Source organism: Protopterus annectens, chromosome 9.part0 (assembly GCF_019279795.1).
Source record: "Protopterus annectens isolate FY-2018-M chromosome 9.part0, PAN1.0, whole genome shotgun sequence".
Lineage (NCBI taxonomy): Eukaryota > Metazoa > Chordata > Ceratodontiformes > Protopteridae > Protopterus > Protopterus annectens.
The window spans coordinates 616,895,084-616,923,048 of NC_056743.1; the positions used below are offsets into that span (position 1 = coordinate 616,895,084).

At 41.2% G+C, this 27,965-nt stretch overlaps 1 protein-coding gene across 1 annotated transcript in view; it reads right to left on the reverse strand.

Annotated features, from left to right (window-relative positions):
* Nucleotides 1–7,141: 7,141 nt before the first annotated feature.
* The window catches only part of LOC122811369 (cyclic AMP-dependent transcription factor ATF-6 beta-like), a 1,192,927-nt gene continuing 1,172,103 nt past the window's right edge, over nucleotides 7,142–27,965 (reverse strand). Inside the window, exon 16 of the mRNA XM_044083167.1 lies at nucleotides 7,142–10,102. Coding sequence (XP_043939102.1) covers nucleotides 9,825–10,102 — 278 coding nt within the window. The 3' untranslated portion in view covers nucleotides 7,142–9,824. The remainder of the gene's footprint in view (nucleotides 10,103–27,965) is intronic.

Below are 27,965 nucleotides of genomic sequence, written 5' to 3' on the forward strand. Positions count from 1 at the left end.
CTACCATAACGTTCCATGTTAGTTGTCCTTCATCTCGCCTTCCTTCTTGCTGGATGAGTTTGGAGCCAAAACTTGGCTCCAACTCGGCCACATACTACAGCTCGAGAGCTCTCTACTGGCTCGAGGCTACCCCTTATCCCAGAATGCTCAGCGCCAGCTACCCAGATCTCATTTGAGATAGCTCACACTAGACATAATTATAAAAAATAATCCATTAATAAACCTGGATATACAGTTAATTGTCATGGATTGGTTGAGAAGCAACTAATAACAAAACAAATTAGCCAGTGAAACCATTGAGAAACTCCTCTCAATCCTTGAGGAAGGGGGAAGGAGGGAGGGACACAAGAAGGAAGGCGAGATGTAGGACAACTAACATGGAACGTTATTGTAGGTACATAACTTCTTTTATGTTAAGTTGTCCAAACTCGCCTTCAATCTTGCTGTTTGGGACAGCGTCCCTAGCACCTCAATCCTGGGTGGCTCATTGGAACCGACTCTTCAGAACAGTGGAACCAAAGGAAGCTCTGCTCTGGGAGACCACATCTACTTTGTAATGAGAAATGAATGGATGAGGATCTGCCCAAGTAGCTGCTGCACAAATTGAATCTATGGGCAATCTAGACTGAAATGCTACCGAAGTAGCTACTGACCTGGTTGAATGACCTTTGGGTTTTGTTGGAAGATCTTTTTGTCACAAGTGGTAGGTAAGGACGATGGTGTCCGATAACCATTTTGACAATATTACTTTAGAAACTGGAAGGCCTTGTTTGTTGTTAGCAAATGAAAGAAACAACTGATCTGATTTTTTCATTTCTTTAGTTCTATGGAGACAGAAATGCAGTTGTCTATGCACATCCAGTTGGTGTAATAGGTATTCTGCCTTGTTGGAATGATTAGGGAAAAAGACAGGAAGGTCAATAGATTGATTCAAATTGTGTTCTAAACAAACTTTAGGTAGAAAAGATGGGTTGGTTCTCAGAGAAACTCTATCTTTGTGAAAAACTAGGTATGGAGGGCGAACACAGTTAATGAAGTTCTGAAACACGTCTGGCAGAAGTAATAGCAAATAAGAAAAGTTTTCCAAGAGAGAAATTTCAAGGAACATGATGCTGCTGGTTCAAAGGGTGGCAGTATCAAGGAGGCTAGAACCAAACTGAGATCCCAAGGTGGAAAGGGCTCTTTTACTGGGGGTCTAAGAAGAGATGTACCTCTCATGAAGGCCTTACAGAGTTTGTGAGACATTATGCTGGAGTTAGAAATTCCGACATGAAAATTTGAAATGGCAGCTAACTGTACTCTGATGGTAGCAGCCCCTGCACCAGAATGGAACAGTTCTGCTAAGAAATCCAAAATCTTGTGTATAGGAACTGTAAAAGGATCTAAATTTCTGGATTATGCCCAGCAAGAGAATCTTTTCCATTTGCTAGCATAGACTTTCCTTGTATTTGTCTTATGGGAGGAAACAATAACATCACACACTGCTGGGGAAATATTGGGGGAGCCTGGTTAGGATTGGATGTGGAGTAACCAAGGTGTGAGCTTGAGAGATTGGAGGGATTGGTGCAGCCCGTCTGATTGCTGAATCAAGAGGTCCGGTACTGGGTCCAGAATCCAAGGCTAGGCTAGAAGGTGGGGGTGAAGGAACGGAAACCAAATCTGTCGAGGCCAATAGGGGGCAATGAGGATCATTTTGCAACCCAACGATTTTGCTTTCTGAATGACTTTTGAAATTAGGGAAAAGGGGGGAAATGCATAAAGGAGTCCCTGAGGCCAATCGTGAACTAGAGCTTCCCTGGGTGTCTGACCTGGAGGAGGAACAAGGGTGAAGTAGTTGCTGCATTTGTTGTTGAGGGGGGAGGCAAAGAGATCGCAGCAAGGTTGGCACCATTGGCAGAAAATAAGATCCATAATTTCCTGTTTCAGAGACCACTCGTGACGCATGAGGATCGCCCTGCTGAGCCTGTCCGCTATTATGCTGGATGTCCCAGGGATGTGCGTCGCTGTCAGAAAATGTTGGGAGGAAATCGCCCATTGCCACAGTCAGAGGGCCTCTCGGCACAAGGGATAAGATCTGGTTCCGCCCTGTTTGTTGATGTACCAAACCACTGACATATTGTCCGTCTGTATTGCAATAGTCCCAGCAGGGAGAGTCTTGAAGAGCTTGAAACACTAGGAGCACCGCTCTCATCTCCAGGACATTGATATGCAAGTGGTACTTGTGAGGTTGCCAAGTGCCTTGGGCTGTCTTCCCTAGATAATACCCCCCCACCCTATCAGGGAAGCATCCGTGGTCACTGTGGCGACCGGATGGGGTTCCATGAGAGGTCTGCCCTGAGTAACTAGTGGGGAGACCATCCACCAGAAAAAGTGTCTTTTGCAAGATTCCGTAATTAGCATCATGTGAGGCATGGGTAATTCTTGGTAGGACCATTGTGTGAAAAGATGACACTGAAGGATTCTCATGTGAAAGCGTGCTAAGGGAACTAGAAGAATGGCTGCTGCCATGGACCCTAGAGCTTGAAGAACATAATTGACTTTAATTCTTTTGCGCCTCAGGAGAAGTGACACCTGCTTTCGAATAATGGAAATTGTTTTCTGAGGCAATTTTACAATCATTTTTCCTGTGTTTAGCTCTGCTCCTATGTAAGTAATAGACTGACAGGGCAACAAGGCAGATTTTTCAAAGTTTATTGTGATGCCTAGTTGAGCACAGGATGTGATGGTGTAATCTCATGCTTCTATAACTTGTTGCCTGGTGGTAGCAGTGAGGAGCCAGTGGTCCAGATAAGGTAACACCTGGAATCCTTGATATCTCAGGTGAGCCGTGACTACTGCCATGCATTTGGTGAACACCCTGGGGGCTGTGGTGAGACCAAAGGGCAGAGCTCTGAAATGGTAATGACTGACCCCTAGCTGGAAGCATAGAAATCTCCTGGACCATCTGTCCATTTTTATATGATAGTACACGTCCTGAAGATCTATGGAAAACATCCAATTGTCCTGACCCAGAAAGGAGAAAATGGACTGCAGTGTTACCATCTGGAATTTTTCTTTTTGTACAGACTTGTTTAACCTGCTGAGATCCAGAATAGGTCTCCAGTCCCCTGTCTTTTTGGGCACTAAAAAGAATCTTGAGTAAGTTCTGGATCCTACTTGGTCTACGGAGACTTCTTGGATGGCTCTTTTTTCTAGCAGTCTTGAAACTTCTGTGACTGCCTGATCCCTTAGACTGGGTGGAACATCTGGGATGGATTTTTTTAAACAAAAGGGGGTTGATGAAAGGGAATCTTGTAACCTCCGGATATAATGGCTAGTACCCATTTGTCTTTTGTAATATTTTGCCAGGCGATTGGGTACAATGAAAGCCTTCCCCCAACTGCCTCCAGAGTTGAGCAGTCGGGCATCCCTTCAGGGATGTTGACAGGGTTTAGAAGAGAACATATCTCTGTCACCCTGATTTTGCGGACCCCCTCTGCCAGGAGGTCAGCGTCTGCCATTGTTATTATTCCCCCTCTGCCCCTGGGGGAAATTCACCATGTGCATCAGGCAAGGGTCCCTGGGATTTTCGAACCCACATCTTTCCACCCTTCTGACCTTTTGGGTATGGTCTGGTAGGAGTGGAAAAACGGACTCTGACATCAGAGAGCATCTTGCCTTCCTGCTGGCACCTGGTAAGCGTCTTTCACCTAAGGCCCAAACAGAGAGGAACCATCAAATGGGGTACTGGTGGAGTACGCTCTGAAAGGTTCCGCAAACTGACACAGCCGCAGCCTGGAATGTCTCCTACGAGCTACTCCAGTTCCCGCAGCTCTACTCGCTCCATCGGCTGCGTATGAAATAAGCCTCATGGAGGAGTTGACTATTGAATTAAAAGTCGCAAGCTGGGTGGCTACCTTGGCTGAAGCTCCCTCAGCTGTAAGATCTTGTAGGGTATCCCCAAGCTCTTTTAGGAGATCCCTCTGAAGCCTAGTAAAATGGGAAAGATAATTCAGGGACCTAAGGGAGAAGGTCGCTGATGAAAACATTTGCTTCCCATATCTGTCCATTGTACGAGAGTCTTTATTCGGTGGATGGACAGATGAGGAGGTTTCAGCATACTCTCTCTTTGTGGCTGCTGCTACCACCATGGCATCAACTGGGACACCTTTAGTCAAAAATTGTTTGTCCTGGGAAGCTGTGATAAATTTATTGGGTCTCCTCAGGACAGGTTCCATGGAATCTGGAGCTGACCAAGCCTTTCGAGACACCACAGACATGAGTGGATCAATAGGCAGAGACACCCAGGAGGTGGAAGGTCGGAAACCAAATGCATCCAGGTTTACAGACTCATCCTCACAGGGGGCTAGGGAAATTGCAGAAAATTCAGAAGCCACCTTTGGAAGAACGGATAGATATGTCCTCAAATATACTCCTGTCTTTGTGAAAAACCAAACTGGGGTGGTGGGGGGGTGGTGATGAAAATGCATATAATTCTGAAATCCTTCTGGCAGACATAATGGCTATCAAGAATAATGTCTGCCAGGACAGAAACTTCAAGTCGGCTTTGGTAGCAGTTTCAAATGGAGGGCATGTCAAGGGCTGCAAAACAACAGCGATATCCCATGGGGGACTGGTTCTCTGAGCAGGGTATGTAAAAGAAAAGGAGCTCGAAGACAGGCCTTAGATGATCTAAGAGAGGCTGAAGGTGAATTGTCTTCACCAATGTGAAAAGAAATGGCAGCTAATTGTACTTTGATAGTAGAATATCTGTCTTCACCTTGGAAAATTTGAGCAATGAAATCTAACACTGCTGAAAGCGGGATGAAAAAGGATCAATGTCTTTTTTCTAAGGCCCAAATAGGAAATCCCTTCCATTTGCTCTTGTACATCTTTCTATACTAAGATATACATACATACATATACAAACACATCTATACATATATGTATATACATATATATAATATCTATAAAGAAAGAAGGATATAAGAAAGTACAATGGAAGCAAGTTCCACAACTACAGACAGCAATTTTTTTTAATGCAATGAATGAAAAAATTGGGGGAGGAGAACAAGGAAGCTATATGCCTAAAAAAGTATGGTCAAAAGTTTTAGAGAAGTTAGATAAAAAATTCTTATCTGTCAAAAAAAAAAAACACTTTGCTTGCATGAAGCATCTTGGAACCTGTCAGCAGCTGAAAGTGGCAAACAAGTACTGATGTAACTGTTTCTGTGCTTGGGGATTATGGGTAGGGGAGGAGCCTGAACACCGGATCCAAAGATCTGAAATGGACGAGTATGGATCCGACACCCATATGCAGAGGAAAGGATTGAAAAGATAACATCAGATCAGTATTAGTATCTGGGGAAACTACATGAACTACAATACAAAGCTCAAACTTTTTTACTGAACACAGCTTCAAAAGGGAACATAACAGGCAAAATTTTGTGCTGCTGTCTTATAATGGATATTTTTCAGTTGATCAACTGCACATATAGTTGAAAAATAAAAGATTAAGATGGAAAACACCAAACCCCAAAAGACCGACTCTTGTAGGGGAAAAAACTCCTTTATGCAAGGGGGGGCTTGCTCCCTGCCCCCTCTGCACTCCCTCAAATTATATATGCCAACTCCAAGATTGTACAACAGCGAAGAAAGGGCAAATGTGCGCCCCCTACTGTTATGCGATCTCCCACATACAAATGCAGTTATTTCTTCTTCCAGAATTAGTTGGATATTGTGGGCGTTTGATGTTTTCATCCCACTCTTTTGCTGTCTGACCCTATGTACGGGCGAGCAACCTATTGAGACCTTTCTAATGCAAGATGGTCCAGACTTCAACCCACTTTCATTTGTATGGATATTAATGTTTCTGCTTGTATGGTACAGGTGGTGGTGAAGTAAACTGATCGAAATTAAAAAATTCTGGAAAATGCGATGGATTTTTTTTCTTGTACGAAACTGCAAGCAGGGGGAATGCAGAATGTATAATTAGCTGAGGGTGTGGGGATGCAGGATTGTTTGCCTCCTATAAAAAAATAGTACTGGCTTTTGCTTTTTTTTTTTTTTTTATTAGACAAAGTGAAAATATATGTGTGTGTGTGTGTGTGTGTGTGTGTGTGTGTGTGTGTGTCTGTGTTTGTTTGTGTGTGTGTGTGTGCAATTTGACTTTAAAGTTAGCATCTGTTTTTGCCAATACACTTTGGTAAACAAAACAGATGATCAACAACTGTGTGATACTGCTACTTTATCGGGGTTTCAGAATGTGCTCTTTTCTCCAGTACTGTGCAACCCTGAAGTCAGAATATATAATTACCAGAGAGTTAAGTCTCAGAGCATGTGTAGCTGAATGTCAATCTTATTTTTCTAATTTTCTTGAGTCAATGTTAGCGAAATTAACATTTATGTGTTTAGGTATACCCAATATATATATATATATATATATATATATATATATATATATATATATATATATATATATACACACACACACACATATATATATATATATATATATATATACACACACACACATTTTGGCGGATTTTAGACTGTGGTTTAACTGTAGTTAGTTGGATTGTGCAAGCCAAAAATACACTTTTTTGGGGGGCCTTGGCCCACCATGCAAATAATATACATATTTATTTATACTTTGTTTTTCATGTTACTGCTTTTGATCTTGAAAAACTGATAAACTGTAACTTGTGCTTGAGACTGATGACCAACACAGAAAATCTGAGCATATATACACACATTCATACATACATACATACATAAGGAAAATGTTGGATATTTCACAGTTTTTTTCTATTAAATTATTTCCACAGAATATCAGACTCTATTAAATTACTTCCACAGAATATCACACTAGTCAAGGTCAGAAGCATATGACTCTCCTGAAACAGCAAGAACTGTGACATGACTTACCCTCACCGATCTCCCTGTAAGCATTACTATATACCAACAAAAGGATACAAAAGTTTCTTTACAAAAACGTGGCATAAAAATACAGTAAAAAAAATCCTTCAAGATAAACAGTATTGTAGTACAACACAAACATTGTTGATACTACATTTCTGACCCATCCACAAAACATATTCCAAATATATATTAAATATCAATACAGACAATAGGAAAACATTCAAAAATTAAAAATTGCATTCACAAAACATATCATTCAACAAAATTAAGGTAATAAACAATAACTCTGAAACCCAAACTTCTGAGATTTTTTTCTGAAATTATATGCTTCCTTATTTTAATAAAATATTACCTTCCTGAAACCAAAAAATAATAAAATACAAAACTACCAAAACTGCATTCTTCTGCATACAGCAAACTTAAAAGTATTTTTTTTCTTTTAAGTTAGCACTCTGGAATGTGATTTTTGTATCATGAAGGGGCACATACATTTACAAAGCTGAATATGATCACCAATGTGACACCATAACTCCAGTGTATTAATAAGGAACAAGACCAAAAGCATAGTGCTTTTGTGTGTTTGGGAAACTACAGCACTCTGAAATGTACCAGACAAAACAGTACATTTATACAGGATGGAGCTACATGGATACATCTTTTCTTCCATGATGATAATGCAGTCATCATGAACACTTTAGATATTATGACTCACAAAGTTGACAAAAAATGAGGATTTGTATTATCACATATATCAAGAAAATCAGTACGTAACAAATATGTTACCTTACTTACTGAATGTAATCCTTACTATTTTGTCAAAAAAAAAAAAACATATTTAAGAAAGAGAGAAAAAGTAACAAATAAAACCAGGAAGAGCTGAGAGCTATAAGGAAATACATTTTTTTTCAAGTTTCAGACTTTCGTACAAAAGTGGATACATTCAAAAGACTTCCCAGTAAGTGGTTCTTTTATGAAGATGATGGTGACTGTGGGGTGGAGGGATTAAAAAAAAAAAAAAAAAAAACAGATGGCAGGAACTGTCCTAGTCATAAAGTAGGCAGAGTGCAGCAGATGTCCAAGTCAGTTATTAGACTCTCCTTATCCCTGAATATCTTGAGATTATTGACATTAAAATAGCGTTCAGTGACATGGATATAATGTTCAGGCCATTATAAATGCTGCTGTTATATCCTTTTAAGATACACAAAATACAAAAACACTGTATGCAAATACAACCATGAGTTGTTATAAGTTGCAAAACGAGAACCAAGATAAGGTATTAGATAAAACCATTCTGCACATAAATGAAGGTTAGAAAGGAGTTTGAATGTGCAGTGATGGAATTACCCATGTAAAGTCCAAGTCTAAAAAATTCCAAACTCCTTTCACAGACAAATCTGTGTTCCAGCAGACAAACAGCGAACTAGTCTTTGCAAGGTCTGAGGACAGTGAAGTCATATGATGTATTTAAATGAAAATTTACACACAGTACAACTAAAAATCACCACAAACCATGGGAAAATGACTGTGCTCTGCCTGGATGTAGTACCTTACCTACATGAACTATTCACTGCGCTTCATTAAAAAAACAAAACAAAAAAAAAACAGAAGGATGTGCAGCATATAAAACACATTAACATGTACCTGCAATAGCTCACCTTTCATGGGGTGCAGTCAGCTCGTAATAAAAATAATAATAAACATAACTAGATATGCAGAGCTGCTACTCTGAATTATAGATACCGCTGATGACTATCAGCACTAAAGTTATTTAACAAAATTATAAGAGCCTTTATGTCACTGAATCAATATGCTGCTGTTTCATCAGTGGCACACAAGATTAAGCGAATGCCTTTGCTGGAAATGCCACATCACTAATAGCAGCACAACATTACTGAATGGACATCACAAGTTGAGAAAGTTATGATATTACCTACCTTTTTAAGCATACAAGAGCTACAGAGGAGCAATGAAGCAAAACCCATTTTTTCCCCAAGTTTCAAAATTATCAAGTTGTCTTTCTTATGCAGATACTCCATGTTTCCACTTCTCTTTTCAGAAAAAGAAACAAACTCTGAAGATGAATTAACAGTGAATCCCTGGGGGGAATATCTCTTCAGATTCAAAACATGCAGGTAAAAAAGGCACAGGTCTGTTCATTGCCTTCCTACACTGTTGTGCAAACTTACAGGTTGATTTCCTCAGACAAACGTTTTTTAAGCACAATACCACTTCAGTTAACACTAACTGGACAACTGTTGCACACCCTCTGAGGTGCAGGTAGATGACACGTGCCACTACTAAAAAGATTAACCTGGTTAAATGTCAGTCTATTCTGCAGAACTAAAATGCTCAAACGTGTCACTTGCAATTCTTCTGTTGGTGTCAATGGAAAGATTTTACAATAAAAAATGAGAGCCTTGTGCCTCAAAGCTTCCTCTTCTTGCTCATAAAACTACATATCAACATAGTCCACTGCCTACTCCTCAAACAATCTTCTGTTAATATACTAAGGATGTGCAGATGTGTACAGCACACACTCAAATTAATAATCTCTTGCAAACAGCACAAAAAAAGTCATATAAAAAGGACAGAGCTGTATCCATTCCATGTTCCCAACTATAACCCCACTGCATACCAAACCCCAAAGCAGCAGTAGCAGTTCTTAGTATTACTGACCAATTCAGAAGACAAACACTGGCTGTGGTGAACATATCCCACAACTGGTTCTGCAAAAGCCAGTGTGTGTCAATAACTGCTTCCCCTGAAAAAATGCTAAAATTTTTAGTGCATTCACCCTTTTACAAAATAGATGATCATAACTCTCATGCAGATTTTTTCCCCCTTCAGACATGTTCTCATCTCTCAATCTTCTGTTGCATAATATTAAACTACATGATGCGAGGGAATGTCAGTAGCTGGAACTATACTCCATCATCCTCAGACAAGTACAAGGGCTGATTCTGCCTGTGGCCTGAGAATCGGTTGGAACGGATCCTGCGCATACTATCAATAGAAGGTCCATGGGCAGAAGAGCCAGAAGTGGATGAAGGAGGCTGCAGGGGTGCAGTGTGGTTATCACGCTGTTGACGTAAGAATGGTGGAACAGTAGAGCTTTTTATTTGGATGATACGGGTGTCCATTACCTCACAGTCAATCTGCATCATCAACTCGTAATCACGAGAGTTGTTATGTCTTGTGTCTGAAAAAGAAAGAGTACATTATACTAGTTAACAGTATATAAGTGATTGCACCATTATACCTAATGCAAAATTAGCAAGAAATGCCCTAAAAAGGAATCCAAAATCCGAACATTCCACTACACAATAGCCATACACCTAACTTCACAAAATTACATTTAGGTAAGGAAATAATTACTTTGACTAGACCATACACTTTACATTCAAAGGCCTGGACCAAGCAGGTCAAGTTGTGTCACTGAGAGCACACGAGGCAATCTGATACAGTGATCTACTGCCTGGATAAATCAAATTACAACTAGTTCTCAGTTGCCTGTTCTAGACAACAACTTTAAGCACTAAAATATACATGTGCCAAGGAAAGAGACTTAGAATTAGCCTACACAAAAAATGCAATTGGTGCATATGCAGTTTATCTCATCCTTTCTTCCTACAATTTCTCAGTTGCCTCTTGAACTATCCCACTGTACCATGGTCAAATACAGATTGAAGTTAAATATCACATGGCCCCTAACATCTCTCAGTGAAGTATAGCTTTCTTCTGACCTGAATCTACCAGCCCTGTTCAACTAACCTTGACTTCCCAAATTTTCAAGGAAAAAAAGCACCACACTGAAAGAGTAGAGGGAAGTACATGTCTGCATCACATCACCTGCTCCTTATCACCTCAACATTGTGTCAATGATCTACTTGAATAGCTTTGTTCTTCCATCACTTGTATTATTTTGGTTACACCTTTTCAACTACAACTATCTTTGCATCTTTTCAAGGCCTCCAGTGCAGAATACAGCAGTTTGTATATAGTTACCTTTACATCTCCTGAATGTATGCCTATAGTTATGCTCCAAAGCAGTCTGTCTAGCTTCCCTATCACCTATCCATATCTGATATGATTACCAATGTAATAACAATCATTCCCAAATCAATTCTTTTCTTCTAATTTTCTCTCAAACACATCTCTTCTGAATTAATCTCACAAAATCCTACTTGCATTTCCCTGAAAGTTCAAACAATCCCGGCAACCCTCATTTTCTGATAAATTAGAACTCCTGATCCATGCAGGCTTTCACTACCAACTTACTGATTTGTTCTACTGCATATAAAGCTAGAGATTATGTGTACCACCAGACATTTTTTTAAAAAACGAAAGTTGTGTATTTAATATAACAATAGACCTTTGCTGTTACTCACAGTCAGTCTCCATGCTTGGGTTATCCACCTTCATGGTGGATCCAACCAGCAACTTTTCAATCGGATGCTTCTCCAGCTTTTGAGCTGTCCCCAAAACCTTTCCTCTTAGGTGGCATTACAGCAAGATACCCCTGGAGAATGGTGGAACCAAATATAGCTCTGGATCTTGATACTAGTCAAGTTTATAATACTTGATAAAAGCGTACATTGCTGAACAAGTTGCTGAAGCACAGGTATCATCCAAAGTAAAATGTCTGAAATAAACCGTTGAAGTTTTTTTATTTTATTTTTTATTGACATTTGTTAACCGAGTTGGTCCAGCTGGGCTTGAGGCCCATTTTCAGTGGAGACCCAAGGAGAAAAGCTCCCAAAAAAAACCCAGAAACAGTTTACAGAAAATCAAACATTTGAGTAAAAAATATGGTCATAATCAGTTACACGAGTGTTAGAGAGACAAAGCAGAAATGCAAACACATGGCATATACATATCAATATTTTTACAGACTAAAAAATATATTTAAATATTTAGAAAATGAGTTAAGTCCAACAGTATTGATAGTAGAGTTTAATTATTATCCACAACAGTGGAGTACTTAGCTGTATGTGGGGTGACTGAAAAGGTATATAGTAGGGTTGTGGGGAACTTAAGCAGGGGCTTGACAAGGACATATTTTGGAGTTGAGTAGATGAAGTTTGAGGTTTTCTTTACAGTGGGATGGGTGAATGATGGAACACGTCTCTTGGGAGTTTGTTCCAGGCTTGGGCAACGGAGTGTTTATATAGGAGTTTGCCAGCTATTTGTTTGGGTTGGCAGATTTGTAGTAGTTGCTGATTATAGGTACGGAGAGTCCACGGAAGAGTGCAGATAGAGATGAAGGAGGAGAGAGCAGGGCAGGATGAAGGTTTGTAAAGAATGAAATGTAACATATGAAGTTGTGACAGCAGTAGAAGATGGGGGAATTCTAACCAGTGGAGAGTATTCAGGGCCAGGCAGTGATGTGTACTGTATGGAAAGTTTGTGATAAATCTAGCTATCTTGTGGTAAGTTTGTTGGAACTTGTTTAAAGTAGTAGTTTGGATGCTGGTGAGTACTGGGGCAGCATACAGAAGGGAGGGGAGGAGAAGAGCTTGTGCAAGGGAGAGTCTGGCATTTGTAGTTAGAATTTTTTGTTGCGATACAGTAAACCAAGTTTCTGGTAAGTCTTTTTTATGCTTTAGAGGATGTGCAAGTTGAATTTGAGTTCATCATCTACGATGACCCCAAGGAGTTGAGTGTTGAGCTCAATGCCAAAAAGTGTACTATCATCCCCTTTGGTAAAAACTCTGTACCCATGAACTACCACATAACTGGGAGTCTACTTAATGCCGAAAATGTGATGAGACCTTAGGACACAGATGGACAGTAGTCTCTCCTTTGATAATCACATCGCCACAGTGGTCAGGAAATCCTTCTACGTGGCTCATCTCATCACAAAAGGATTCTCATTCAGAAAAAAAGAGGTCATTGTTCCCCCCTCTACTCATCACTCATTAGACCCATTATAGAGTACAACGCCCCTTTTGGTATGTACCTCACAAGACATCTACAACAACTGGAAAGACCACAGAAATACCTCACAAAGAGGATTACTGGCCTCAAACAGATGCCCTATGCAGACCGTCTCAAAAAACTACAGCTTTACTCCATCGCATATCGCCTACTCAGGGGCGATCTCTGCCTAACATACAAAGCTATGTCAAACCCAGAGCTGTTGGACATGCTCCACTTAAAGAAATCCCAATACCTCCGAGCTACATGGTCTAGGGACCTAAACCTTGTCACCACAATAAACAGAACATGCTGGAGGGATAGATTCCTGTCCCAGAGACTTCCCATACTCTGGAACAGACTACCTATCTATGTCAAATAGAGCTCCTCATTAGCACTCCAAGAAAAATCTTGATGATTGGATGGGAAATGGGAAATTCACCCCGGGGATCACTTCTGTGGCTCTGCTCGACAGGGGCACAGGAAAATAAATTTCTTGGGTGGCAAAAGCCAGGGTACATTTTTTGGCTAGGCTTGTATGGGCCCTAGGGCCGATAGCCTAGTACCTACCTATGAACCTTTGAGTTTCAGGTTGGATAACAAGTGTTATTTGAGGAAGTGATAGTAAAGGTGGATTTGAGGTGAGAGAGAGATCAGGGGAAAAATAAGACCTTGGTCTTTTTAGGGCTGAGAATGAGTAGATTCCTGGACAACCACTGTTCAGTGGATAGGAAAGCCTGTTGAGTAAGAGTGTGGAGATTGGAGATATTGTCTGAGATGGAGATGAGAGTCGAGTCATCTGCATATTGGATGAGGGAGGATTGTTTACAAGAAGTATAGAGATCATTGGTAAAGAAATTAAATAGGAGGGGACCCAGAATGGAACCTTGTGGTACCCCAGTTGGGACAGGTATGAATGGAGAAGTGGAAGAGAGCCATTTAACAGATTACTGCCTGCAGGATAAGTAACTGGAGAACCAGGCAAGGGAGGAAGAAGACAGATTGAGATCTGCTAGTTTAGATGGGCAGTAGGGGATGGGAGACTGTATCAAAGGCTTTGGAAAGGTCAAGGAAGAGATATGATATGAGTTTGTTATTGTCTAGGGCCTTGCCAATGGTATGTGCAAAGGATAAGAAGGCAGTAGATGAGCTGTGGTTGCGAAGGAAACCATGCTGATTGGGAGTAAGGAGGTTATGCTGGAGGAGGTAGTTGTGAGTGGATACATTTTTCGAGAATCTTAGAGAGGGGAGATAGAATAGCTATAGATCGGTAGTTAGATGGGTCTGTAGAGTTTCCACCTTTATGCAGGGGAATAGTGAAAAAGGATTTCCATAGGGTAGGGACGCTGGATTCCTGAATACATCTATTGATTAGTATAGATACTGGATAGGCAATGGAGTCGGCAGCAAGTTTGAGGAAGGTAGAAGGTAGACTGTCAGTGGAGGGAGAGCAGAGTTTGAGTTTGTGAAGAAGACATCTGATGTAGGAAGTAGGAGCCAGATGTAAAAAGAAAAAGAAGTTATGTCTTACCATAATGTTCCATCTGTGTTGTAGATCTTTATTTATTCATTACTGATAGGACTTTGGTTCCATCCTCAGAACCGACAAGGCCGTTACCAAGCTCGCGCCAGCCAAAAACTCTCAGCTAAGACCTACCCAAAATGCTCCTCTCATAGTCTCTTCAGATCGAGTTTGCCCGCCCTTATATTATAGAGATAATAAAAGATACAGTAGGAGGCTCTGTCTGAGCAAATACCTTAACTAGGAAATCCTAAAGTCCATCAGGAGTCCAGGCAGGCAGAAGGAGGCAGGAAGTAATGAATGAATATAGATCTACAACACAGATGGAACATTATGGTAAGACATAACTTCTTTATCTGGTGTTGTAAATCTTTATTCATTCCTTACTGATAGGACCGAGTCCCCAGCTACTTGAGTCCCGGGTGGCCCTAAGGAAGGATATTCCTGAGCACCGTAGAACCAAAAGATGTTCGTCCCCTGGAGACCAAATCCAATTTATAATAAGTGATAAAGGTATGAGGTCTTGCTCAAGTGGCTGCTGTGCAGATATCATCTACAGAGGCTCTGGAATGAAAAGCCACAGAAGTAGCCTTCGATCTAGTTGAATGAGCCTTTACTCTGGACGGTAAAGTCAGTTTATTCTGATGGTAGATAAAGGTAATGACGTTTCTAAGCCAAGAAGATAGAGTCACTTTGGAGACAGGTTTACCCAGTCTGGGTCCCGCAAAGGCCACAAACAAATGACCCATTTTTCTGAAAGATTTAGTTCTGTCCAAGTAAAAACGAAGTTGCCTATGAACATCAAGGGTATGCAAAAGATATTCCTCTCTATTTGAATGCTGAGGGAAGAAAACCAGCAGGTCAATAGACTGGTTAATTGAAAACCCAGAAATGACCTTGGGCAAGAAGGATGGCTCAGTACGTAGGGATACTCGTTCCCTGTGGAAAATCAAGTAAGGTCTCTTGACACTCTAGGCCTGCAACTCAGATACTCTTCATGCTGAGGTAAGGGCTACTAGAAGAAGAGTCTTCCTAGACAAAAATTTTATATCACATGAATTAGAAGGTTCGAAAGGAGGGCTTGTTAACGACTGAAGCAGCAAAGTCAAGTCCCAAGGCTCTATGGGGGACTTGACAGGAGGTTTAACATGTAATACTGCTTTCAAGAAGGTTTTGCACAGACAGTGTGATGTAAAAGAAGAATTATCAAATCCATTGTGAAAATTTGCGACATCTGCTAAATGTACAGTAATTGTCGATGCTGAAGCTCCCGCATGTAGAAGGGTAGTCGGGTACTGTAGGATCTTCTGAAAAGGCATAGAGAGGGACTATGTCATGATCTTTGGCCCATGTAGAGAACCTAGCCCACTTACTAGAATACATTTTTCTGGTGGAAGGTTTGTGTGAAGCCAGAAGAATCTCACGGACAGGAGATGAAATATCAGGTAGACTGGCAATCATCAGAAGTGGAGCAACCAAGCTGTGAGCTTGGGGCTGTGGAGATTGGGGTGAACCAGTCCCTGAGGGTGAGACGGCCGACCTTGGGATTGATCCAGGATCCATGGACTGTGAATCAGATGAGGCCATAGGAAAGTGAACCAGACTTGATGGGACCAATAAGGGGCAATGAGGATCACTTTGCTTCTCAACATTTGAGCTTTCTGGAGGAATTTCGGGATGAGGGAAAACAGGGGGAAAGCATACAGCAGACCCAGGGGCCAATTGTGCGTCACAGCATCCCTTGTTGACTCCCTATGAGGGGGGATCAGGGCAAAGTACCTTCTGTGTTTGTTGTTTAGAGGGGAAGCAAACAGGGTGCAGCAAGGCCTGCCCCAACTGCGGAAGATCTGATCCGCTATTATAGGACTGAGGGACCACTCGTGAGGCATCAGGATGTTCCTGCTCAGATTGCCCACAATAAGGTTGGAACTCCCGGGAATGGCGTTGCTATAAGAAAGCAGTTGGAAGCCATCATCCAGTGCCAAATTCTCATGGCTTCCCGGCACAGGGGGTAAGACCTGGTTCTGCCTTGTTTGTTGATATACCACACGACTGACATCCGACTGAATTGCAATGGTCCCGGAAGGGAGGGATGTATGGAACGCTTGCAACACTAAGAGAACTGCCCTCAATTCCAGGACATGTATGTGCAAATTGGCCTCCATGGGGAACCAGGTACCTTGGACTGTCTTTCCCTGGAAATGCTCCCTCCACCTTAGCAAGGAAGCATCAGTGGTCACCGGGGCCCTGGGCTGAGGAAGGCAGAATGGTCGACACCAAAGATTTGATTCTGCCTTCATCCACCAAAGCATTTTTTCTTGCAAAGATATGTAAGGCATATCAAGTGGTTGACAGGATGGGTTAAAATCGAATCTAGCCTCTTATTTTTGAGAGCCTGTGAGGAGGAAGGGAAGCTTGACAGGATGTTGTTTCGAAGATCGCTCCAATAAATTCCAGTGTTTTTGTTGGGGACATTTGAGATTTTTCCTTGCTGATCGTAATCCCTAAGCGAAGAGCAACGCCTTGGGTGCAAGACAGGCTGTGGATGAGAAGATTCCTGGTCGTGGGAGTAATGAGCCAATTGTCTAGATACGGAAACACCTGGAATCCTTGTAGTCGAAGATGAGCTACTACAACAGCCATACATTTGGTGAACACTCTGGGGGCTGTCGAGAGACCGAATGGCAGTACTCTGAACTGGTAGTGATTGGCTCCCAGACGGAAGCAGAGAAATCTCCGGGAGGGCTTGTCCATCTTTATGTGGTAATATGCATCCTGGAGATCTACAGAGCACATCCAGTTGTCCTTCCCTAGAAAGGGAAGGATGGACTGTACAAAGACCATCCAGAATTTTTGAGGTTTTATGAAATTGTTTAGTAAGCTGAGATCCAGGATTGGTCTCCAGCCCCCGGTCTTTTTTGGCACTAAAAGAAATCTCGAGTAAAAACCGGATCCTCTCTGGTCTGGTGGGACTGGCTGGATGACTATTTTCTTAGCAGCTTTTCGATTTCTAAGGCTGCTACCTCCCTCTGACTGGGTGGAACATTGGGGATTCATGTGACGAGCCTGGGAGTAAAATTGAATGGGATATGGTAGCCTCTGGATATTATTCTCTGCACCCATGCATCGGTAGTGATAAGTTGCCAGGCTTGCAGGTGCAGAGAAAATCGACCTCCGACTGCTTCCAGAGGAAAGCAATCGGGCCACTGCTCAGAAGGGCTGGTAGGGTAGGCTGGAGAAGGAATCTCTAGTGCCCTGGTTGTAAAGACCCCCTCTGCCCCAAAAGGGGAGTCTTCTGGATGAGTTGCCCCCTCTGCCATGGGGGGATTGCTCACCACGAGTGTCATGAAAATATCCTTGGGACTTCTTGAACCACAATTTTGCTCCCCTCTGGTTCCTGGAATACGATCTCTGGGGGGGGGTGGAAAAACATATGCCTACAGCAGTCAAGTCTTTCCATTTTTCTCACTTCGTGATAGTGTGTCTCTTACTTTGGGACCAAAAAGGGAAGATTCGTCAACAGGCGCGTTGACGAAGGAAGACTTAAAGGGGTCTGCAAAATCAAACAAACGCATCCAAGCATTCCATCTCATGACGAAGCCTGATGCGGCTGCTTGAGCTGTCCCCTCGGTGGTGTGAGATATCAAGTGCATCGGGGAGATAAAGATAGATTCCAGGGTAGCCAGCTGCGAGGTGACAGTGTCACACACCTCATCAGACAGTACGCCCACCAAAGAGGTGGACATTTCAGAAATTAGGTCTCTTTGCAGGTGAGTGAAGGGTGCCAGATAGTTCAGCAATCGAATGGCAAAGGTCGCTGAAGCGTAGGTCCACTTTCCCAGTCTGTCCATAGCACGAGACTCCCTGTTTGGGGATGAACAGTGGAACTATATTCTGCCAGTTCCCTCTTGGAGGCCACCATTACAACCATGGAATCAACTACCAACTGCTTGGACCAATTGGGCTGGTCTTCGGGGGTGGATAAAATTTTGTCTGGCCTCTGGGGGACAGGTTCTACGTTGTCCGGGGCCTTCCATGCACGCTGTATGATCAATTTTACAAGCTCATCCGCAGGTGGGGTCACCCAGGAAGTAGATGGGCGAGCATGGAAGGGCTGCAAGAACACAAATTCCTATAAAAAAGGGTTAGAGGACTTCCAGTCTCCCCTATGCTTGAGGATCTCGAAAATATCTCCAAATAAGACATCTTATCGGGGGAGACCGTGGGGACCCTTCTCCCTCATCGCAATCAGCGTCTTCAGTGATAGATTCCTCAGGATAATTAAGGTGCTTCCTCTTGCAGCGTTTCTTCTGGGTTGGCCCCCAGTGGGATCTTCTGAGGAGGACTCCGGAGAAAGGGTTCCCTTCAAGGGAAGGTCTTGCGGCTCCACTGCTTGGGATCCTGGACTAGGGGGTTTGGACACCTGCATTCTAGAGGGGTGTTCTGGTGTCGATGCCACTGGTGCTGACTGCGAGCTTGTTGAAGCAAGGACCCTCTCCATCACCTGGAAAGCAGGCCCGCCTCAGGTGGGATGGGAGCCCGGAAAAGAGAAGGACAACCTCGGAACCAGTGTCACACCCCACCCTGAGGAGCCCGCCTCCAAGTGAGGAGATCCGAGAGGACTGGTAGCTGTTGGTGGCCATAGATGGTGCCAGTGAAAAAATAGGCGCCAAACTAGGAACCACGGTGCTGACAGCCCAATCACTGCTCCGAGAGTGCACTGGTTTCAACTGAGCCATTGTGCCAAGAGTAATCAGTGCCGACAGGGGAACTTCCACAGTCAGAGCCGAGACTGTATGTACTGGGGTGGTCATCGGCACCAAAGTCTCCGGGGACTGGGAAGAGGCCGGAGGAGGATATACTGGTGAGTATGTCATGAAAGCTTCCGTTCCAAAGGGGACAGAAGATCTAGCAGGGGTGGACAGTCCTCTAGCTGCCATTAACTGGTTCACAACCCTCCCTACATCTTGCTCTGAAAGGCTCCTGGTGGATCTGTAGGAGGCTGCTGAAGGAGAGTCAGGTCTTTCAAGAAAGGGACTAAATTGGTGCCCCAAAAAAGGGTCATAAGATGGAGAATATCTGGTTCTGGGAATATGTTCAATCTTTGGAACCGATGGAGTCACTGTCTGTGGAGCCATATAAGCTATCGGCACCATGGCCAGAGATGGTGTCGATGTGGGTCAAAGCTGGTGATAAGACCAAGAACTGCACCGAGGAGGATGGCGCCGCAGCTGGTACAGTAATAAAAGTCAAAATTAGAGGCGGCACCGAGGGAAAAAGACAGAGCCTGGTGCCAAGGTTGTCTGCATTGAAGGCGCCGGAGAAGCTCTGTGTAGACTCTGTTCCGAAATGGACAGAGATGTAGGAACCGAGTGACACCATTTTTCTTTGTGTTTTTTAGTCTTAGGAGGTGGTGAGACCTCCGTCCCAGAGACGGCCTCTGAAAAAGGAGTTTTCATCAAATCCTTCAATATCAGCTTGTTTTTATGCTCAGTCAAAGTGCGATTGCTGAAGCTGGAGCAGATATCACACGAAGCATTTATGTGATCAATGCCCAAACAATAAACGCATTGAGCATGACCATCTGAGTTGGGCAACTTACGCCCGCACTTATCGCACTGCCTAAACCCCAGTTTGGCTTTTTCAGACATAATGACACACACCACACTAGTCCAAGCGACAAGGTAAACAGTCAAAAAAACAACAGCAGCAGAGTTAAAGAGAATAGGTTTTTTTTTTATCCAGATAGAAAGAAAGAAAGAAGAGTACCAACAATGGTGCTTAGAAATACCACAAGTGGTAGAAAAGAGGGCCTACCTAAGATAGGAGAGAGGGACAGAACCAACGATGGAATAAAAGGAACTACCAAAGGTAGAGGGTAGGAAATACAACAAGAAGAGAAGTCTATAGACGAAAGGTGAAAAATTGTGAAAAACTGACTAAACGGTAAGGTATTGATAGGAATTTACACAAAAACTCTACACGTAGCTCTGAGAGAAAGGCTTGGCAAGTCCGACAAGGAAAGCAGCAAATGAGATCTGAAGAGACTATGTGAGGGGCATTATGGGTAGGTCTTATCTGAGAGTTTTTGGATGGAGCGAGCTTGGTAACGGCCGTGTCGGTTCCGAGGACAGAACCGAAGTCCTATCAGTAAGGAATGAATAAAGACTTACAACATCAGATTAGTTGTTTGTTAGAAGGATTGGGAAGGCTAGGCAGAGAAGCTGTGTTACCGTTGGAAAGTATGAGTGCTTGAATGGTTTCAATAAAGTGTTTATTGAGAAGAGTAGCAGTTTCCAGAGGAGATGTATTTGGGTAGGGGCAGGGAGTTGAGGGGCAGCCTGGAGAGAGAATTTTGTTAATAGTATACCAGAACTTGCGAGGGTTGGATTTGTTATTGAATTGGGCAGAGTTATAAAAGGACATTTTGTCATTATTATTTGTTTTTTTTATAAGATTTCTGAGGTGTCTACAATTATGTAGCAGAGGTAATTCTTTTGTTTTGATCCAGGCTTTCCAAGCTCTCTCTGTTTTTAGCATAAGGGACTTAGTTTCTTTTGAGAGTCAGGGAGCATTATTAGGTTTTATTTTAACCTTCTTAGAGGGAAGCAAAGGAGTCCAAGGTATTCAGGAAGATGCTATTGAACCTGGTAACTGCGTCATTGAGAGGAATTTGTTTAAGGATGGACCAGTCAATGGTGGAGAGAAGAGCTGAATTGGACTAGATTAAAATTAGAGAGTTTTTGGCAATCTCTATAAAGGTGGGATTTGGGGGGCTGGATGGTGTATCAATGGACTGAGGTGGGGAGGTGGTCGCTAAGTTGGTCTGGTAGGGTAGTGGGGTTGTGGTAGTGGTGAGGGGAGTTGGTGAGTATCCAGTCAATTATGGAGCCAGAAGATGAGTTTTTATGGAGGTGGGTGGGCAAAGATATCAGGTGACAGAAACTATGCAGGTTGAAGCTCAGTTGTGGAGAGTCAGATTTAACTTTAGACCAATCTACGTTAACACTGCCCAAGATGAGGGTTTCATAGGGAATATTGTGGGGAAAACCAGGATAAGATATTCTCTAAAGTGGATGAATTGTTTCCAGGAGGGATATAGATGGCGGCAACAGCTATTTTTTTGTGAGGGTTAAGGTGACAATTACGGATGATAATTCTGCTGGATGAAAGTCAGGGATGGGTGTGGGGAAAAGTGAGAGTGAGGCTACTGGAATGGAGGATGGCTACACCACCCCCTTTTTTGGGGGTCTATATTATATCCTCAAACGCTTAAAAAAATAAACGCTGGTTGATCAAACTTATTTTTGCGAAACTGCAAAATATTGAAGCAGCAGAAACTCGAATTTTTTCCTAGGGAAAGAATTCGGTTGTCCATTTCTGTTGCTTCGGTATTTTCAGTGTTATGGTGGAAAGTTACCGGTCAGATTCAGGCAAGTGTGCAATTGTGTGGATGTGAGTGTTAGGGTGATTTAGGTGAGTTAGGGTTAGGGCTTGAGTTAGGTGTGTGTGCGACTGAGTGGACATGAGCGTTAGGGCGGATTTAAGTGAGTTAGGGAGCGGGTGAGGTGAGTGTGCGATAGTGACGGACCTTAGGGTTAGGGTTTGGGTTAAGGTAAGTGGGTAGTTAGTGGTGTGTGCATAGTTTAGTGTAGGGTTAGGTATCAGATTTTAGGTGCAAGTGTGTGGATTTCTGTTTGTTTTCTGTGCTTGTGTTGTGTGTATGTGTTTTGGATCAGCGATTTTTTTCCCTGGGAAAAAAATCGCTGATCTGACAGTTCGAGATTGTAAGCTTTCACTTAAATTAGGTCGATCAATCAGCGTTCGCTTTTTTAAGTGTTCGATGATATAATATAGACCCTTTTCTGGGACTCTAACAGAGCGATAGATATTATAGCCTGGTGGGAGAATTTCAATGTTAGTGATCTGTGGCTTAAGCCAGGTTTCAGATAAGGAAAGGATGCAAGGGCTTGTATGCATTATCCAGGCATGGAAATTGGTGATTTTGTTGGTTAGGCTTTGAATATTTAGAAATGGATCTTGTAGAATAAGCTTTAGGTTTAGACAGCAATGCTATGCCTTTGGAAGAATAAATGAATAAAGCAAAAAACAAACATCCAAGCCACCAGGCTAAAAGCAAAATAAACTTTAATAAAAACAAAAGACGGTGGATAAGTACTTTTGGGATATAGTCCCTTCATCAGATATCACATTAAATAAAACCATGATTATTTAGACAATAAAAAGCCAATCACGCATTAATATTGCGGTCTCTGCTCTTTCGAAACAGGTTTTATGGGAAGCATCCCATTCAAACCTGGATTTCTATCTGCCCTAAGCTCAATTATCCATCGTATTTCATTAAGTTCTGTCAAATTTATCAAATCCCCACCCCTCAATTTGCCTTTTATAAGCTGCAAAACCAAGAAAGCATAAGTATGTCCCACATTATCCCTAATATGTTGATACAAGGCATTATGCACATTCTGTGAAAGCATTGCTGACAAATGTAGTATTCTTTCTTTTAACCGGCAGTTCGTTTTGCCTACATAAAATGAGTCACAATCATTACACTTAACTAAGTATATCACATTTTTTGTTTGACAATCCCCATGTAACCTAAATAAATAACTTTTACCAGTTGCCGGATGAATAACTACATAGTGTTTCATTATCATGGGACAAGCCTTACAAAGTCTGCAAGCAAAAGTTCCCTGCCATGTAAAATTCAAATTATTATTCAGACCAGAACGTCTTTCAGTACATATTACATTTAAAAGTGAATGAAGGTTTTTCTCCTACAATATTTCTAAGTTTGTCATCAGTAAACAAGATCTTCCAATTTATTTGAATAATGTCACAACCCCCCCTGTATTATTACTATATTTTAAAAGGACACATTGTTTGTTATGATTATCCCTTCTCTCATTCTTTGTTACAATGGATACTCTTCTATCAGAGTACCAAGGGATGGCCCTTGTGCGTCTGTCTAGCTTGCTAGCACCAATCACCTGATCAACATTACCCTTTCTGTAACCCCTGGACTTGAAACATGTAGTCAAACACACAATCTCGTTCTCAAACACTGAGTCTTGGGTACATAGCCTTGACATCCTGTAGGTCTGTCCTTTCATAATATTATTGAAGACATGTCTTGGGTGCATACTATCATAAGATAGCAAACTATTCTTCCAACAAGGTTTTCTAAATGTGGAGGTCTGTAGGATGCCATCTTGGCCCTTCTTTAGTCTCACATCTAAGAAATCTAATTCAACATCTGAAGAAAGCACACCAAACCTCAGGAAATTTGTAGCGGATTCAAAATAACGAATAAACATGAACAACTCATCTGGTGTACCATTCCAAAGGATGAACACGTCATCTACAAACCTTGGATAACATACTAAATGATTCCGCCAGGCATGCTTTGTGTTGAAAATAACCATTTCTTTCCAGTATGCTAACACCATGTTGGCATAGGAGTTCGCACATGGGGTGCCCATGGCGACTCCTTTAATTTGTCAATAATATTAGCCATTATACAAAAAAAGTTATTATCTAAGATCACTTGTAATAAGATACAGATTATTCTTATTGTCTCAGTGTCAAAAAATTGTTCTGTTTAAGAAAACTCTCAATGGCCCTAAGGCCAAAATCACTAGATATAATGGTGAATAAATTATTAATATCCAAAGTAATTAATAAAAAATCTTTACCTCTTGCTGTCAACAAGTGATCATATACAGAAGTTAAAAAGTATACGGTATCTTTCAAGATCCTCAGAGTGGAAGCCAATACCAATTTCAACTTAGATTCTACTCATATGGATGCATTATCCGTTGACCATCCCCTACCCGATACTATTGGTCTAAAGGGAAGACTTGTTAAATCCTTATGTATCTTGGGAAGTGCCTTAAACAGTGGATTAGTTGGAAAATCTAGCAAAACAAAATTGAACACATTCTCATTCAACATCCCATTATGTTCCAATTCAATGAGATATTATTTTATGTTATTGATGACCATCCTAACATCAAGTGGAATGATGTGGGAATATGTTAGTTCATCCCCTAATATTTTCATAACCTTATCCTGATAGAATTTACTGCCCATCACTACCACTGCTCCACCTTTGTCAGCAGATTTAATTATAATATCCTTGTTGTTCATTAATAATTGTAATGCTTCCTTTTTATCTAGTGTTAAATTATAATATCTATATCTTTGTTTAGAATTGAGGTGACACACTATCTCATCCTCACATGTTCTTAAAAACATATCAATCACAGGATGTACAGGAGGAATATATAAACTTGTTTTTTTCAACTCGCCATGACTGGTCGCTAAACATTCACCGAACATCTGTTTCAGTTGTATATTTCTCCCAAATAATCGCAAATCCAACACATCACTTAATCTAGACCTCGTGCTCGGCACAAAGGTTAAACCCTTATTTAAAACCCGCATTTGTACATCAGATGAACTGAAACCAGATATATTATAAACAATACTGTCAAAGTTTTGAGTCAAAGTGAAATTTTCTGTCGTTTTATTCCTCTGCTGAGTGAACGACTTCTCCTTTTGCCAGTTTTCTTCTTCACAGGAACCGGATGTTTTGGAAAAAACAATAACGTACCAACTACCTTTAGTCTAGCTCCCAGTCTCAGTATATCAGCTGTTGCCTTCCCCACTGCTGTGGATGAACCAACAGTAACTGTTGACCCAGTGGATGTTCTAGCTGCAATGCTGGAATCTGTTACAGCTGATGTTGGTGACCCTATTGCTTCAGATGTCTCTTGTGGGGGAGTTGCTGACTGTTCCAAATTCATAACACATATTTTTAGCCCCTCCCCAGTACTCAAAGATGGTTCACAATGATCTGCTCTCTTATTATTATCATTGTGTTTAACAAACTTCTCTCTTGACCAGGTGAATATATTCCCTGTACAAAAATCATGGTAATCCCTTAGTAACTTCATTTTAATCTGCTGTAGCTTGGAGTCATATGCTGTAACGGCACAAAGAAAGTTATCTAATTTAGTAAGAAAGTATTCACTATTAAATTGATTTTCTATCTCAATTTGTCTCCTTTCTATGGATTTTTTCAGCTCACATTCATGCGGTAGAAAAAAAATCAACAATGACATTATACAGGAGAAGCTGGTATCCAAATGAATCTGTTGCCAGTGGGCCAACAATTCAGGGAATGCTTCTCCGTAAGTAGGCATGCACAAAACACAAAGACTGTCATTTTCATCAATGGTCTCCATAACAGGCGTAGCTGACATAGATGATAATTTTACCTTTAAAGATGGATTATTGTCCATAGTCGCTAATTTCTTCACCCTTTCACTAATGATTCTAGTGACCGGTGTCTAGAGATGATACTCCAGCTCAGGTCCTTCAGCTATGCTTTCCCCCATATGTGTTAATGCCCTTAAACCAAATACAATCCAAACAGAAGATAGGGCAAAAAACACCTAAGGTTCAGACAAAAACCAGAACACCAAAGCAAAAAATATAAACGTCCAAGCCACCAGGCTAAAAGCAAAAAAAACCTCTAATAAAAACAAATAAGACAGTGGATAAGTGCTTTTGGGATATAGTCCCTCCATCAGATATCACATTAAATAAAACCATGAATACTTAAACAATAAAAAGCCAATTGCACATCAATACTGAGGTCTCTGGCCTTTCAAAACAAGTTTTATGGGAAGCATCCCATTCAAACCTGTATTATCGATCGTGTTTCATTAAGTTCTGTTAAATTTACCAAATCCCCACTCCTCAAATTGGCTTTTATCATCTGTAAAACCAAGAAAACAAAAGTATGTCCCACATTTATCCATAACATGTTGATGCAATGCATTATGCACATTCTGTGAATGTACAGCTGTCAAATGTTGTAGTATTCTTTCTTTTAACTGGCATTTGTTTTGCCTACATAAAAATGACTCCATCATTGCACCTAGCTAAGTATGTCATATTTTTTGTCTAACAGTCTGCATGTAACCTAAATGAATAACTTTCACCATTTGTCGGATGAATAAATACATTGTGATTCATTATCATGGAACAAGCCTTACAATGTCCCTAAGCAAATGTTCCCTGCCGTGTAAAATTCAAATTATTATCAAACTAAGACTTCTTTCAGTACATAACATGTTCTTTAGATTCTTATTACATTTAAAAGTGAATGAAGGTTTTTATCCTACATTTCTAGGTTTGTCATCAGTAAGCAAGATCTTCCAGTTTCTTCATCTAATGTCACATACCCCCTATATCATTACTATATTTTAAAATGACACGTTGCTTGTTGTTGTGATTAACCCTTCTCTCATTCTCTGTTACACTGGATACTCATTTATCAGAGCACCAAGAGGTGGCCCTTGTGCATCTATCTAGCTTGCTACCACCAATCAATTGATCAACATTACTCTTCCTGTAACTTTTGGACATGAAACATGTAGCCAAATACTCAGTCTCATCCTCAAACACTGAGTCTTCGGTACACAGCCTTCACATCCTGTAGGTATGTCCTTTACTGAAGACATGTCTTGGTTGCATACTATCATAAGACAGGAGACCATTCTTCCAAGTTTTTCTAAATGTGGAGGTCTGCAGGATGCTATCTTGGCCCTTAATTTAGTCTCACATCCAAGAAATATATCTCAGCATCTGAGGAAAGCACAATAGACTTCAGGAAATCTGTAGCCGATTCAAGACAACTAACAAACATGGACAACTCATCTGGTGTACCATTCCAAAGGATGACCCTGTCATCCACAAACCTTGCATAATAAATGATTCATTTTGGGAATGTGAATGACCGTGAAGCAGCCAGGATGGTTTCCATAGAGGAAGAATTCTTGAGAGAATTTAATAATTTGAAGAATATGTTTTGCAAGCGGGGTTTATCCACTTGATTTAGTTACTAGACTAATTAATGAAGTTCATGAGAAGAGAATTATGGGCCATTTCAAACCTGTTTTTACACGCTCCTGAAGTTTTGCAGTTGAATATTCTGGGCCTGTTGGATAGGACCACCTATAGTTTAAGTTTCATCACACCTTTTAGTTTTGACTGCTATAGCTTGAAAGAAATTTTGACTAAAAACTGGGCTTGGACTTTGTTATGGTGGACACTTCTATTACATTAAAGTTAAGTGAATGGTCCAAATGTATTTTTAAGAAGGGGGCTAATATTAAAAGTACTTTAGTGAGAAAGAAAACTCCTAACTCGAGGAGCCCAGGCATGTTCAAATGTGAGGCTTGCCCCTACTGTAAACATGTTGATATTGGTAGTAGGTTTACAATAGGCAATAGTAAATAAAGTATAAAAGGGAGGTTTAATTGTAATTCTGAAGGATAATTTTCCTGGCTAATTGCCAGGTTTGTAAAAGGGTAAGACTGAACGCAAATTTAGGGAGAGATTATATGAGAGTGTATATATATATATATATATATATATATATATATATATATATATATATATATATATATATATATATATATATATATATATAGTATTAATAAATAAAAGTTAAATAATGCTTTGGCAAGGCATGTATCCCTTAACCCTGGCCATTATTTCAAATTTAAGGTTACTGGCTAACTGGTTAAAG